The sequence below is a fragment of the Mastomys coucha genome, unplaced genomic scaffold, assembly GCF_008632895.1.
Source record: "Mastomys coucha isolate ucsf_1 unplaced genomic scaffold, UCSF_Mcou_1 pScaffold3, whole genome shotgun sequence".
NCBI classification, from domain to species: domain Eukaryota; kingdom Metazoa; phylum Chordata; class Mammalia; order Rodentia; family Muridae; genus Mastomys; species Mastomys coucha.
In genome coordinates, this window is record NW_022196909.1 from 14,340,804 (window position 1) to 14,355,506 (window position 14,703).

Below are 14,703 nucleotides of genomic sequence, written 5' to 3' on the forward strand. Positions count from 1 at the left end.
CAGCTCCACCAGGTGTGCAGGGGAGGACGAGGTTCATTCCAACACCAGAAGTGGGCGTGGTTCCACAGATGACCTGCCATCTGCCCCAACTCACCCTTTTCCCTTTCCTAACTGCTTCTTGACAGAAAATATCCTCATATTTCAAAACAGGAACAAAGACGCCCAAACCTCACATTTTGCACTTGTGGGGGAAAATAATATAATTTTAGAATTCTTAGAACTGATTTTCACTCACTTCAGGTGGATTGGTTTCTCTGCTAATGACATACTTTTAATGTCAAATGGCAGTTGATGACACCAGTAAAGAGGAGAGAATGAGAAGTTAATATAACCATCATGGTCACACTAGAAATACTTTTGTGTTCCTTTGATTCGTGTAAAACCTTGTGGGGGGGGGGAGCTGCCTAATAAATCCACTAAATAAATGTGAATTACAAGCTGAAACCTATACCAACTGTGAGCCTGCCAGCAGTAAAGTTTACTCTCACCTTTCTAAAGGACAAGATAAAAAACAAGACTGTAAGTAAAGGTTTCAATCACAAAGTGGATTTTGCTACACTACCACATTCAAATGAAGGCCATAAGCTAAGAAAATACAGGGTCGTGTGTGTGTGTGTGTGTGTGTGTGTGTGTGTGTGTGTGTGTGTGTAACAAACATTAGTTATCAATTACAGAGTCATAATTAATGCAAAATTCTTACATCATCAACTTTTATCCTCAGCCAGGCATTCAGTATCTCTATGCTCTGACATAAGCCTTCTCTGAAAGGGATTAATACTAAACTGGACAAACTGACCTAAAGTCAATAGCATAAACCCATGTCACAGGCTGTCCTTAGAGACTTGATCATAGGACAGCTTAACAGAACATTGGTGTTCATGATAATACTCCATCACGGCCTTGATAATACATTTCATCTGTGCAGTTACTAACCAGAAACATTCAGAGGCATTGGCTGCTTCAGTGCAAGAGAACAAAATGGGTTATATCAACCTATTTTGATATTAATAGTAGGAATTTAGTCAGCTGAGAACTTCAAAGTTTTGCTGAAAGTTAAAAGACTATAAAAATAATCATGAGTCAGTTTCGGGGATGTTCCCTTTTAGATAACTGGACGTTTAATTTCTCTATGTGGACTACATACATGAAAGGACAACATCAGATGCACGTATGGCTTAATGTGGGTCACTACTGGGTACTGGATTCTTTAAGAACTCACGTCAATGCTCAAAGTATGCATTGAAGTCCTCATTTGAAATGGTTTTCCATGTGGTACTTCAAAACATACACAATATAAAACATACACAATATATACTGAATGAATACATTCACATACATGTATATTATCCATAATATATAAACTATAATATATATTATATTATATGTATATATTATATATTTTATATAATATTTGTATAATTTATATATAATATATTGAAATGTCATACCTATATGTCAACTTATTTATATATCTTGTATAATATATGAGGTACATATATATATTATATACACATGCATATATACACATATATATGTTCACATATATGTATATAAATATGTCTATTTATAGATATATATTATATTGCATACATTTATATATTTAATGTATATTAATTTTTATTAATGTATCTTATTTTATCTATTTAATGAAATATTTCTCAGAATGTATCTTACTCACTCTGTAAATGAATATAATTTTCATTTTTTCTCTCTGGTTGCAGAGAAAAGAGAAAAAAATGATTGCATCCTCTTGAGCTCTGGTTTGGTTTTCATTATAAGAAAGCATTTTAATGTTTGATCAAACGAAAACAATAATCATTAAGTATTTAGAGGACTTTTTAGGTCATATATTAAAATCAAAACAAACAGCAATAATAAAAACTCAAACAAATAACAAATGACAAGAAAAATTGTGTCTTTAATATATATACATATATATATATGTTTTTTGGTTTTGTTTTTTTTTTTTTTTTTTTTTTTTTTTTTTTTTTTTTTTTTTTTTTGGTTTTTCAAGACAGGGTTTCTCGGTATAACTCTGGCTGTCCTGAAACTCACTCTGTAGACCAGGCTGGCCTCAAACTCAGAAATCTGCCTGCCTCTGCCTCCCAAGTGCTGGGATTAAAGGCGTGCACCACCACTGCTGGGCTAATTATGTGTGTACTAACCTATAATCAAGCTAATTAGATGAAAATATATTTAAATGGATTTATTGGACTACACAAAATCATTAGCAAACTAAAAATGTCAGCATATATTTATTACATACATACAATGAGTTCATGAAAAAGATAACCAAAATATTCTTTTATAAGCAAGTAAAAAAATGATTTTGAAACTTGTACAAACCTATTCCTCTTAAATATGTAAGGAAATAACCCAGTAAGAGACCTAGATTGAAACGAGGACAGAGGTCTCATGTGGGTAGTAGAGTCACTGTGACTTCTTGTCTTTTCTTCCAAGGTCATTGTTTTACAAACGTTCTGTAATGACGATTTTTTAAAACGATACACTTTTCCATAGTTTTTGAAATTACAATATAATTATATTCTCCATCCCTTCCCTTTCCTACCTCCAACCTCTCACATACATCCCCCCTCATGCTCTCTCACGCTCATCACAACCTTCTTCATAACTGTCATTGTATAGATCCATACAAACTTTTACAATAGGAACGCTGACACAACCATGTCGAGCATGCACAGTGTTTAAGCTCTTGAGTGAAAATTCTCTTGTGTAATCCTGTGTTCTAGGGCTGTTATTACTAAGACTATTTTAAAGAGAAGGGAGCTGAGGAGCCTTGGTGGGTTAGCTTCAGCCTAGACAGACCATGATCCATCCACCCTCACTGATTCTTCAGCTGTACCTCCCGGAACAGTTACAAAGGGCAGCTGTCTCCTTTCATCCTTGTCTTAGCGAGCATCTCCAGAGTGCTTTGCTCAGGGCCAGATTCTGAGGAAATGGTGACAAAAAGACTAAAGCTTGTAATATACAAAGGAAGGACACCCATGTGTAAAAGGAAGGTCCCCACTAAAGAAGGAAAAGCGGAGCTAACACAGACGGTTACTGAGTTGGGGTACAGTCCTTACTGGAACTCTTACTACAAAGAAACAAATGTCCTTAAAATGCATGAGTAGATTTTTTTTTCCCTGTGGGTACTGAGGAACCCTGAAAATCCCCCAGTTAACATAGGAAAGATGAGTATGAGAAGTATTATCTGGAAAGACAGACCAGTGTCAGAGAGAGCCATTTGAAGGCTATTAGGGGAAAAAAAAAAGGCTTTATAAGTAAATCTATCATAACACATACCATTTACAAGTGCAATGACCAAATTAGATCAAAATAGGTCAAAATTAGGACAAAAATAAAGACCTTAAACTATCAGACCAGATGGTTTATTAGAAATAGAATGTAAATAATTCTTCATGTAAAAATTCAACAAGTATGCTACAGATAGTATCAAATATAGCTTTCATCTAGTAGATTCTGAATTATAAATATTTTCATTAAGTTAAATGTTACCTGGCTTTTTTCCCTGGCTGCTTTAAATATTTTGTCTTTGTTCTGTAGATTTTGTGTTTTGACAAGGCTGCCCACTCTCTCCCTATCTATTCAATATACTACTTGAAGTCCTAGCTAGAGCAATAAGACAACTAAAGGAGATCAAGGGGATATGAAGTGGAAAGGAATAAGTCAAATTATCACTGCTTGCAGATGATATGATAGTATACATAAGCAACCCCAAAAAGTCAACCAGAGAACCCCTACAGCTGAAAAATACTTTCAGCAAAGTGGCTAGATACAAAATTAACTAAAAAAAAAAAAAATCAGTAGCCCTCCTTTATACTAATAAGAAACAGGCCAAGAAATAAATTAGGGAAATAACATCCTTTACAATAGTCACAAATACTATAAAATACCTTGGTATAACTCTAAGCAAGTGAAAACCCTATATGACAAGAACTCCAAATCACTGAAGAAATTGAGGAAGCTATCAGGAGATGGAAAGCCCTCCCATGCTCATGAATCGGTAGGATTAACATAGTGAAAATGGCCATCTTACCAAAAGCAATCTACAGATTCAATGCAATTCCCATCAACATTCCAATATAATTCTTTACAGACCTTGAAAGACCAATTCTCAACTTCATAGGGAAAAGAAAAACCAAACCAAAACAAAACAAAACAAAATTAACAAACAAACAAACAAACAAAAAAACCCAAAAAACCCAGGATAGCTAAAACAATTCTGAACAATAAAAGGACTTCTGGAGGTATTGCCATCCCTGACCTCAAGCTGTACTACAGAGCAATACTAGTGAAAACAGCAGTGGGGATATGGAACCTGAAAAGGCCACCTCCTGTAGCCAGGCAGAAACCCCATTGGAGCAATAAGAACACCAAATTTACCCTGAAAATTTATTCTGTCTACATGAAATGCAGGAAAGGGGATAGAGCAGAAACTGAGGGAATGGCCAACCAATGACTAGTGCAACTTGAGACACAAGCAAGCACCGTCTGTTATTGCTTGCAGATAGGAGTCTAGCATGACTGTTCTCTAAGAGGCTCCACCTAGCAGTTGGCTAAAACAGATGCAGAGACCCACAGCCAAACTGGGTAGAGCTCAGAGAGTTCTATGGAAGAGTTGGGAAAGAACTGAGGTCCCTGAAGGGGATTAAGAACTCCATAGGAAAACCAACAGTCAACTAACCTAGACTTTCGGGAGCTCTCAGAGACTGAACCACAAACCAAAGAGCATACACAGGCTGGACCTAGGTTCCCTGCACGTATATGTAGCTCCCCCAACAACTGAGCAAGGAGTGTCCCTAAAGCTGCTGCCTGTCTGTGAAATATGCTCCCTTAACTGGGCTACCTTGTTTGGCCTCAGTGGAAAAGGATGCTCCTAGTCATGCAGAGACTTGATGTGCCAGGATAGGAGGGTACCCAGAAAGACCTCTACCCTATTAGAGGAGGTGAGAGGGAATGCAGGAGGGATTTTGGGTTAACCAGCAGAATGTAAAATGAATAAATCAAATCAATCAATCAATCAATCAATAAATAGGACAAGTTGAATGAACTGCAATAAGGTGTATACCTTATTCAAAAATTCAAAGCTTGTGGTAGTTCTTGTAATTACACACATATAGCTCAACTACATAAAATAAGACCACTTATTTTGACATAATCTAAAGATATAATATGTGTATCTATTTATAAGCAGATCATTTATATCCATAAAATTATGGTATTTTTCACGAAATTCTTTACTATATGTTGTATCCCCTGAAATAGCTCATCTCTTTCATTATAGCACAAACTTTTACAAATTCACAGAGACTACTGATCTTTGTACATTAAAAGTATTTCAGAGCATGGTGGTACAAGCCTTTAGTTCCAGGGCTCAGCAGGCATCTTTGTGAGTTCAAGGCCAGCCTGGTCTATAAAGCAAGTCCTGGACAGCCAGGGCTTGTGCACAGAGAGACCCTGTCTTAAACACCCTCCCCCGAAGTCTATTTTTACCCGCATTTTGACAGGAATGACTCTTCTAAGTTGAATGAGCAAACACCTCATACAATCTCACATCATTCCACATTAGCAGGTAAGGACTTTGATAACTGCAATGACTAATAACACATGTCTGCTTGACCAGATATGGTTAGGAGAGAACTTTTAAATGAGACTGATATCTAATATAGTGACCTGTGTAAAGCTTATTATCCTTCTCACTAAAAATGGAGTGAGGGAGAACTGAACTCAGACCTGAATTGGAGCAATGGGTCATCCATCCTGGTCCTTAGACTTGAAATGAGACTAGAATAGACAAGTTTACTCAAGAGTTGAGAGAGAGAGAGAGAGAGAGAGAGAGAGAGAGAGAGAGAGAGAGAGATCTCATTTAGCACTCACCTTGATCTTTGTAATCTTTCATTCTTCTGGGCTTTTATGAAACATTATCTTTACTTATTTGCCAAGATATCTATCACTTAAAAGAGAGTTTTAGAAATATTTGATCCTAATGTTAAAATGTACTGGATTTTCGTGGTTGTTGTATTTTGGGGTTTGCTTATTGGTCTGAAGTCATCCATACTTCTAGAAAAGTTAGTTCTGGCTTTAAATTTCAATTCTTTCACATCCAAGAAATAGCAAAGTTTCCTTTTCATTTGGTCATGCATCTTCACATATACAGATGTTCAAATACATAAATGCACCGTTCTTTAACAGTACTTATTTTAAATCTCAGGTTTTCATTTTCCTTTCATAGTCTTGAGAGTCTATAACTCAAAATACCATTCATTTTCAGATTAAAATTTATTCTTTCTGCACATTTTGAGATAATTTATGAGCATCTACAGGATTCATTCCTTGATGTGGCTCATAGCATTAAAATTAAGATATGCTGCCCTGACCACTGATAAATTGGTAAGGACTTTGATTTACTTAATGACACGTTTCTCTCTACTTTGCCACCACAGTAAAAGCCTAGTTAAATCATTCTTAACACAAGGAGCAGTCACTGCTCCTGCTTATCCTTAGGTAGCAGACTTTAGCTTCTTCTTAGCACAAGGCAAATCCTATCCTTTTTAGGAACACACGGACAGCATATTCTCATTGTTGTTCACAGATTCAGGTCATTCACTCTACCTTCTTCAAGTTTTTGTGTGGTCTGCAGTGTTTTTGGCCTGATGCTATGAACATGTATGACCCCAATCTTTTTGTGGATCTCATCTGTCTAGTGTTAGATATGTTCAGCCAGTGCCAGGTCTCCAGAGAGGGATTCTCTGCCTCACCAATAGGGTAGTTAGGAAGGAATATAAATTAATAGTGTCAATAACTATGTAGTCTTCCCAACAATCACAGCTAAAGAATTTCTTGTCCAAATAAATTTACTTCTATTGGTTAATTGCTTCTGAGATATGGCAAAAGCTGAAACAGAACTTCTCATTGTTGGAGACTCTGAGCAGTGGACTGTATGATAGTATGTTGTCTCTGTCAACCAGTCCAGTACTGTCTCTTTCCACACTATGAAGCCCTTGTCTCCAAGATGAATACTGTTAACCATACCCTAATGTCACATGATAGCAGGTTGAGTTTCTTTGACAGATGGTCCCCTGAGGCAGCTTCTTCTAAGGGCATTCCTTGACCAAGCAGAACTTCGGCCCTGCCTACTAAGCAGGCTAGAGCTTGCTGTGTCTATCCTGGTGACTGCCGTGGGTTAATTGAGGTTACAATACTGATATTGTTTGTAGTTGTACATATAAGGGACCGGCCAAGGGACAACCCTCTTTGTAAGGTCTGTGGGAAGAAAGGAAAGCATCCTGCAGAGAATTAAGGCATTCCAGTTGTTCATGCAGGGTAGTGACCTTGCTGGGCTCCTGGGCTGCCGCCTCCCATGCTGGTCTCGTTTGTTTTCTTTTGACCCCCAGGGGCATCAGGGTGCACATCCATGGTGGCCCGTGGCCCAGGTGCTGATGAAAACAAAAAGGGGATAGGGAGAGGAAGGAGTATTTGGCACTCAACCAATCTTGGGATGCAAAACCCATTGCCAGCATGCCCTGGGCATGCTCAAGCACTCTCGCCTAAAAGCACACCAAAAACTTAATTTTGCAGTCACAAACCCAAGACCACATGCAAGCCCTAGAGAGATAACTTTGTTGGATGTGGGAGTCTATCCCAGGGTGATGAATTAGGACTCCTAGGAGGAAGAGGCAGCCTCTTAGAATGTAGACCAACAAATTCCTGAACATTTTCCCACAATTGCACCAAAAGACTGTACAATAGACAGTTATGTAAAGACAGAAGTTGAAGTATAAAATATTACCTGGTTAGAAATCCAAAATATTCCCAGAGTGTTATTTTTCCATTAAAAGCTGGCCAAAGAGAAACTAGGAGGGTTTACCCATATAATAGAGAATGTGGGGCTGTTATGGAGGGTGCTCTTAATCAAGTTTGAGTTGCAGATCAAGCATCCTTTCCCTGTACCACATTATTGGCTCTGCTTCTGTTGAGACAAAACCCCTAATCTGTGGGGTTGGAGGAAAACATCCATGGCATCTTGCAGATCACACCTTGGCAACCTTGTGGCACCTGTTGTAGACATTAATCCAAACCCAATGTCTTTAAACATGCAGGTCAACTGTTACCATGAGTTAGAGCTGTAAACATGAAGATATTGACCTCAGGAAGAAATTCATAAATATGATAATAAATATGAAGGGGACCCTCCTCTAAAGCTCCTACAGAATATATCCTGTCCTCACAATCACCACGAAAATAATTGAAAAAGATAAAGGCTGGAAATCCAAATACACAGAGAGGAAAATAGCAAAACAACCTGAAACAAACCTGAACAAGTTAACCTAGCTGGAAATCCAAAACTGAACTGAAAGAATTGTAGGTCAAAGGTAAAAGGGCTCTTATCTACTTTAATGTCTCTCCAATATATGTTAATAATTTACAATGATGTCTGGTGAAATGTACCAACTAGCAAATTACCATGGCTTTACATATTTATAAGGGGACCTGGAGAGATATCTCAGTAGTTAAAAGGCTGCTCTTTCATAGGACCTGAGTTCAATTCCCAGTACTTGCATAGCAGCTCACAACTGTCTGTAACTCCAGTTCCAGATGATCTGACACTATCAAGTGAGAAATATATGCTGGCAAAACATCAATGCACATAAAATAGAAAAATAAATCTTTTTTGCCAGATAGTGGTGGGGTATACCTTTAATCCCAGCACTCAGGAGGCAGAGGCAGGTAACTCTCTGAATTTGAAGCAGCCTGGTCTACAAAGTGAGTTCTAGGACAGGCAGGGCTATATATAAAAACCCCACCTGGGAAAAAAAGTAAAGAAAGAAGGAAAGAAAGAAAGAAGGAAAGAAAGAAAGAAAGAAGGAAAGAAAGAAAGAGAAAGAGAGAGAGAGAGAGAGAGAGAGAGAGAGAAAGAAATAGCCTACTTGCATGTAAATCTGAAGTGCTTATTAAACTTGAACATATTATTCCCCAAAATCTTAAGTGGAATAAGTAAGGTTAAGAACAGAACTTATTATTGCTTTATTCATCAGAACTAACTAGCATCTTACCCAAATTCCTTTGATAATATAGCACATATTGCAGTAAAACATCACAGGGCAGACATAGACATCCTAACCTAATGCAAATTAAATTAGATCTTAGACACAAATTTGTCGGGCAAAGTGAGAAGTCCTGATTCTCCCACCCTTACCCCCATGTAACATAATTAAGATGGCTCATTTAATTTAAAATAGTATCTTCAGGGATCAAAACTTATTATATAATAGCTGATAGATGAAGGGACGATTTTCCTAATTCTCCATGTTAGCTCACTTGCACTTTTTTGTCTTGCTTTAAACCTTGGGGAGGAGGACATGATGTTCTAAGGTGGAGGTCTGCATCATAACATAAGGTCCCATTCCCTAAAGCTCCATAGAGCTAACAACATGATAACTAAAAGTGCTGACCTCATCCAATCAATAACTTGTAAATATTTTACTATTATTAATTTGTTTAATATAATGGATTTGCCACATATTTCAACAGCCTCTTGGTCATAGTTACTTTTTCCTACAAAGAGTCACAACGCATCTTAACTAGGCTCCTTTGGGGATCCATGAACAGCAATGGCATTGCACATTCCCTCCATGCAAGTGCTTAAAATATATGTATTAATGGTAGAAATAGTAAGAATGAGCTTACAAAAGTATGTGGGTCACTACATCAGACACTAAATACTTGAAAATCGCTTGTTAGCCCATGGGCCATTCCATCCCTGACACTGTCAAGGAATAGATAATCAACATTCTCAACGCCCACAACCAAATACAAGTTCAACATATGCAGTGGTTTGAATGATAGTGGCCTCCACACATTCATATATTTGAATACCTAGTCCTTGGTTGGTAGCTCTGTTTGAGACAGATTGGGAGGTATGTCTTTGTTGGAGAAGATTTGCCTGTGTTGGAGACTCAAAACACTTGCAGCATTATCCATATGTACTCTCAGCTTCCTGCTTTGAGATCAAGATTTGAGCCCTCAGCGCCACCTGATGCCATGTCTTTTCTTTATCCTCATGGCTTTAAACTGCTGGAACCTAAATAGGCCAATTAAATGTTTCCTTTTATAAGTGACATTGACCATGGTTCTTTATCACGACAGTAGAAAATAAGACACAACAATATATCATTCTTCTTTAGGTTCTGGAGGCAACATACTCATTTAGAAATATTAATACTACTAAAACGTTTGTCCGTGTTGAAAAGGACCTTCCAGTATAAAACTAGATAATCTGTCCAAACTGCATCCCATAACTGTTGGCATTCACTAGATTCCAAGACGTGATTACTATATGGCCCTGTACAGCGTTCTCCCCATGCCCATCCCCAACCCCATGCTGTCACTCTATGTGACTGATGAATTGCCCTCAAATCTATGGGAAGGCATAGAAGATACTGACACTGAAGACTGTCAGGTGGCATTTGGCTTTTTCTACCAATGGTGTGAATAAATTCAGACACCCCAGACTACCAATAGTGCTTTTCTCCCTAGAAAAATAACCTAGGGATGAATGGGTAGAAAGGGAAAAGGCATTGGGTTCACATATGTACTGTGTCCACACTAACCATCAGTGGGGTTCAACCTACTCTCTTCTGCACACTGAAATCTACAGTTGTTTTAACTCTCTCAACCCTAACAATGAGCTGAAATGTACGTAGCTACATCCTTTGCTCCAGCCTAGAATATTTGGAGCCTAATGTTTAACGACTTTACTGGTGCTTAAAAAGGGATTGAATCATTTTGGTGTCTCCACCATATTCCTCTGGAGCTTGGAAAGTCTGAGGTGGCCTTTAAGCTCATCTGCCTAGGCGTTTCTGTTTGCCATGACTTCTCTGCCTTCTGAGGGCCATAGTACCTATGGAACTTCTCTACCATGCTCAGATTTTCCCTGGGAACTAAGCTGTAATTCTCTTTCTTGGATTTGCCAACCCATTGAAATTTCCATTGCTATTTCTTTGCTGTTAACCAAGAGGGCTGGAAATCTGAAGACCTCAGCAAGTACTCCATAGCCAAGTTCTCCTCCTCACAGCACGAGTTCTCCCACTAGCTAGTAAATGATTCATTTTCCTTCCCAGAAACATAAAGCCTAACTCTTATGATACTGTTTGCTTTTTCCTCCAAGGTGTGTTCTCAGTTCTCCAGTCTCATCTCAGAAAGATAAATCTTGCCAGAAATAATGTCAGCTCTCAAGAATGTGACTCTTTGTTTCCACGTAACGAACAATAAACGTACATGATTGTGTGTATCATTTTCAGCTAACAGTGTCCATACAGAATACTAAAGGAAGTTTAGCAAGTAAAGAAATTTCAGTTAATAATTAAATTGTTATCAGCCATACAAATTTAGCAGCTCTTCCCAACTGAGTCTTTAGCGAGGAAGTTGCTTTATATATATATTTATAAACTGTATATTGCTTTATTACCTTATTCCATGTAATCATTACCACAAATATCAGCATGTGCGCATGAGAAAGAGAAATCAAAAAACACTCATAATGAGATGACTACAATTGAGTTTTCCAGACAGCAAGAATCCTGTCCTATGTTAGGATTTAAATTTCTTATATGTGATTCCAAAATATTGGGGATTTTGTAATCATTTCATTAGGTTATATCCAGTCTCCATTGGTCTTTATAAATTTGGATAAGATTAGAATTAAATAGAAGTATCTTAATTTAGAAATAAGCCACCTAATAGTTACCTACTACAGCCATTTGCCACATGCATGAATCTTAACTACAACTGTCCTTCTATGGCCCAGATATTCTCCACAATATTTCTATTTCTATTTTATTTTACTTTATTGTGTGTGTGTGTCTGTAAATGTGTATGTAACTGTGTGCTTATCTGTGTGTTTGTTTGTGTGTGTGTGCCTGTGTGTATATGTATTTGTGTGTGCATGTGTTTGTGTGTGTGTGTGTGTGTGTGTGTGTGTGTGTGTGTGTGCTCACGTGCGCCATTGGTCATGGAAGTCAAAAGAGGATATTAGAACCTGGAGGTATAATTATAGGTAATTGCAAACTTCCCAGTGTGGGCAGAAAAGGCACACCTGAATTGAATTCAGGTCCTTTACAAGAACAGAAAGCCCTCTTAACCACTAAGCCATTTCTGCAGCCCTGTCTCAATAATATTTTACTTCAGAATACATTTTTAGCCACTCATCTGATTTAAAACTGATTTGAATTTGCTCTTAAAATATGACTTGCTCCTAAAAATGTAAATTGCACGACTGAGGAAAATACATACAATTTTGAATACAACATATATATTCCTTATGCCACTCTTTAATTATTAAACAGTTTATATATGGGACTACACACTTCCATATTCATTGAAAATCTTTCATAGAATAAATAGAAGGGAACTCCTATTCATACAATAATATATTTGTATTATTCTCTATAATATAATAATATAAACTGCTCTATAATTTAATCAATGTGTAATTTCTAGGTGAGATAATTTTGCTCCCACCTTATTTTTCATTCACAAAAGGGAACAGAACTCATTCATTGAAAGAAGTATGAGGCCAGTGTGAACTTGTGTTTTTAGTAAACTTAAGCTTTTCTCAAATATTATTTTAGAGTTATTCATGATGTTCGTCATCCTTATAGATTTTATTAAAATATTAAAAAATACTTGCATCTTATAAAAAGACTTTTTTCTTGAAAAAAATAAAAGGGCACACATAACAAATTAAAGGAGCCAAACCCCCATCTGATGGATGCTCTCACAGTTCCTTACAGCTGGGGACGGAGTGCTATTAGCCAGTCCCTTAAGTCATTTCTATACACTAAAGCAAACTCACATGAAACACTGGAAAGTCCTGAGATTCCCCTTTGAAACACAAGATTTGGTGGCCTTCTCCCAGCTACACACGCCAGCCTAGAGATCCTCTCTGTTCAGCAGCTACTGAATGATCAGCCACCGGACTGCTTCTGTCTGCCCTGACAGCGACCTCATCAAATTGTATAGGTTTTAGATATCTTTATAGCTTTATAGCCTCATTTTACCTTTTATAACATCATTTTACCTCCTAATGTCAGGCAGTGTGCATTAACTCCTCTTCATTCTTTCTTTGTCATTCCACCAAGAACTAAATTCTCACCTTTGCCCTTGATTAAATTGTGGAAAACAAGGTCTCAGAAAGGTGCATCCCGCCTGTGCCAGCCTGGAGCCTGACAAACTGAATTTACAGCAAATTAGCTCTGACTGAGATCTTTTTAAAAATCTTCCTGTGACAGCCAGGAGTAAATACAGGCAGAGGGAAAGAATCAAAGTAGAAAAAAGACAAAACCAAACAAGCCCCATTTGTGAGGATTAACCTTATTCCAGAAGAATGAGGGCAGTGTTTACCAAATTTATTTGTGCATAACGCTCCGTGGCGACAGTTGTTATCAATATGGAGTTCCGAGTATTTCCCAGAGCTTTTTATTTACTGTCTGGTATCATATGTAGTCTTAATTCTGTAGCTAATTGAGGCTAACATGTTTGAGAACGGAATTAGAATAAAGCTTAGCTCACTACATCTTTCTCACTACATCTTATACTGCCTCTCCAGACACATTACCCTTCTCTATTCATATTACTCTTCTCCAGAATGCATTGATTCATTTATTTTCACATTAAGGCAATACGTCAGTCATGTTAATTGGTGCTTTTAACGCTGTGGCAATGCACATAGTCAGTCTTAGAGACCTGCTAGTTCAATTTCAGGCCTGAGTAAAATTTTCTTTACCGTAAATTAAACATTGAACTAAATCAAAAAATAAATGTTTGTTGCACTTGTTACATCAGGATATATGCCGACGTCTTCCTCTGCAGTCTTCCACCCTTACGTTTTATAACCAATCATGAGGTTCACTGATAAAACAATTTACCACCATGTCACTAAACACTGTACAGTGAAGGACAATAAAGAACTTTGGAAAAGGAAAATTCTCCTCATCCATCTGAATTAAAATAACCGAAGAAAATAACAAAACAAAAAAAATAACAAAAACCCAAACAAACAAAAAGACCCACCTGAGTCTACAAGTGTCTTTCTTCTCATACGGCAACTTAAGGGAGAAAGATTTATTCGAGTGTGTAGTTCAAGAGTACAGACCATCAAGATGGCTGAATGGTGAAGAAGTTCATCACATTGAATTCACTCACAGTAAGAAAGCCAGAAACGCACCCACTCAAGTGTCTTTGACTTCTTTCACAGTCCAGCATTCCTGCCAGGGAATGGTGCTGCCCTTGCCTTCTCACATAACACAGTTGAGATAATCCCCATAGGCATGCAGAGAGGCCTGCATGAGATCCCCATAGGCATGCAGAGAGGCCTGCATGAGATCCCCATAGGCATGCAGAGAGGCCTGCATGAGATCCCCATAGGCATGCAGAGAGGCCTGCCTTCTTTCAAGTTGACAACTTAACACTAGCCATCACAACTAACGCCCTGTGAAGGAGCCTTATTACAGACAACTCTAAGATGTCTTCCCAAACATCACTGTACTCCAAACAGCAGAATGACTTGCTCACAGAAGCTCATGGGCATTGAAGGGAGCCTGGACATCCTGAATTTTTGAGATTTCTTTGGGTCACTTAATTGTGATTTTTTTTTTTTATAGTTGTTGTTACCAAGATTTA

General features: G+C 37.7%; 1 protein-coding gene across 4 annotated transcripts in view; it reads right to left on the reverse strand.

Moving 5' to 3' along the window:
* The window catches only part of Pkib (cAMP-dependent protein kinase inhibitor beta), a 99,881-nt gene that overhangs the window by 22,727 nt on the left and 62,451 nt on the right, over positions 1 to 14,703 (reverse strand). For 3 of the 4 annotated variants that reach the window (XM_031346586.1, XM_031346585.1, XM_031346588.1), the window contains one exon: positions 7,356 to 7,460. The exons of the other annotated variant lie outside the window; for it this stretch is intronic. In XM_031346586.1, the coding sequence (XP_031202446.1) occupies positions 7,356 to 7,440 (85 nt within the window). In that variant the 5' untranslated portion in view covers positions 7,441 to 7,460. Of the gene's footprint in view, positions 1 to 7,355; positions 7,461 to 14,703 lie in introns of those variants that run through there. 4 annotated transcript variants of the gene reach the window in all.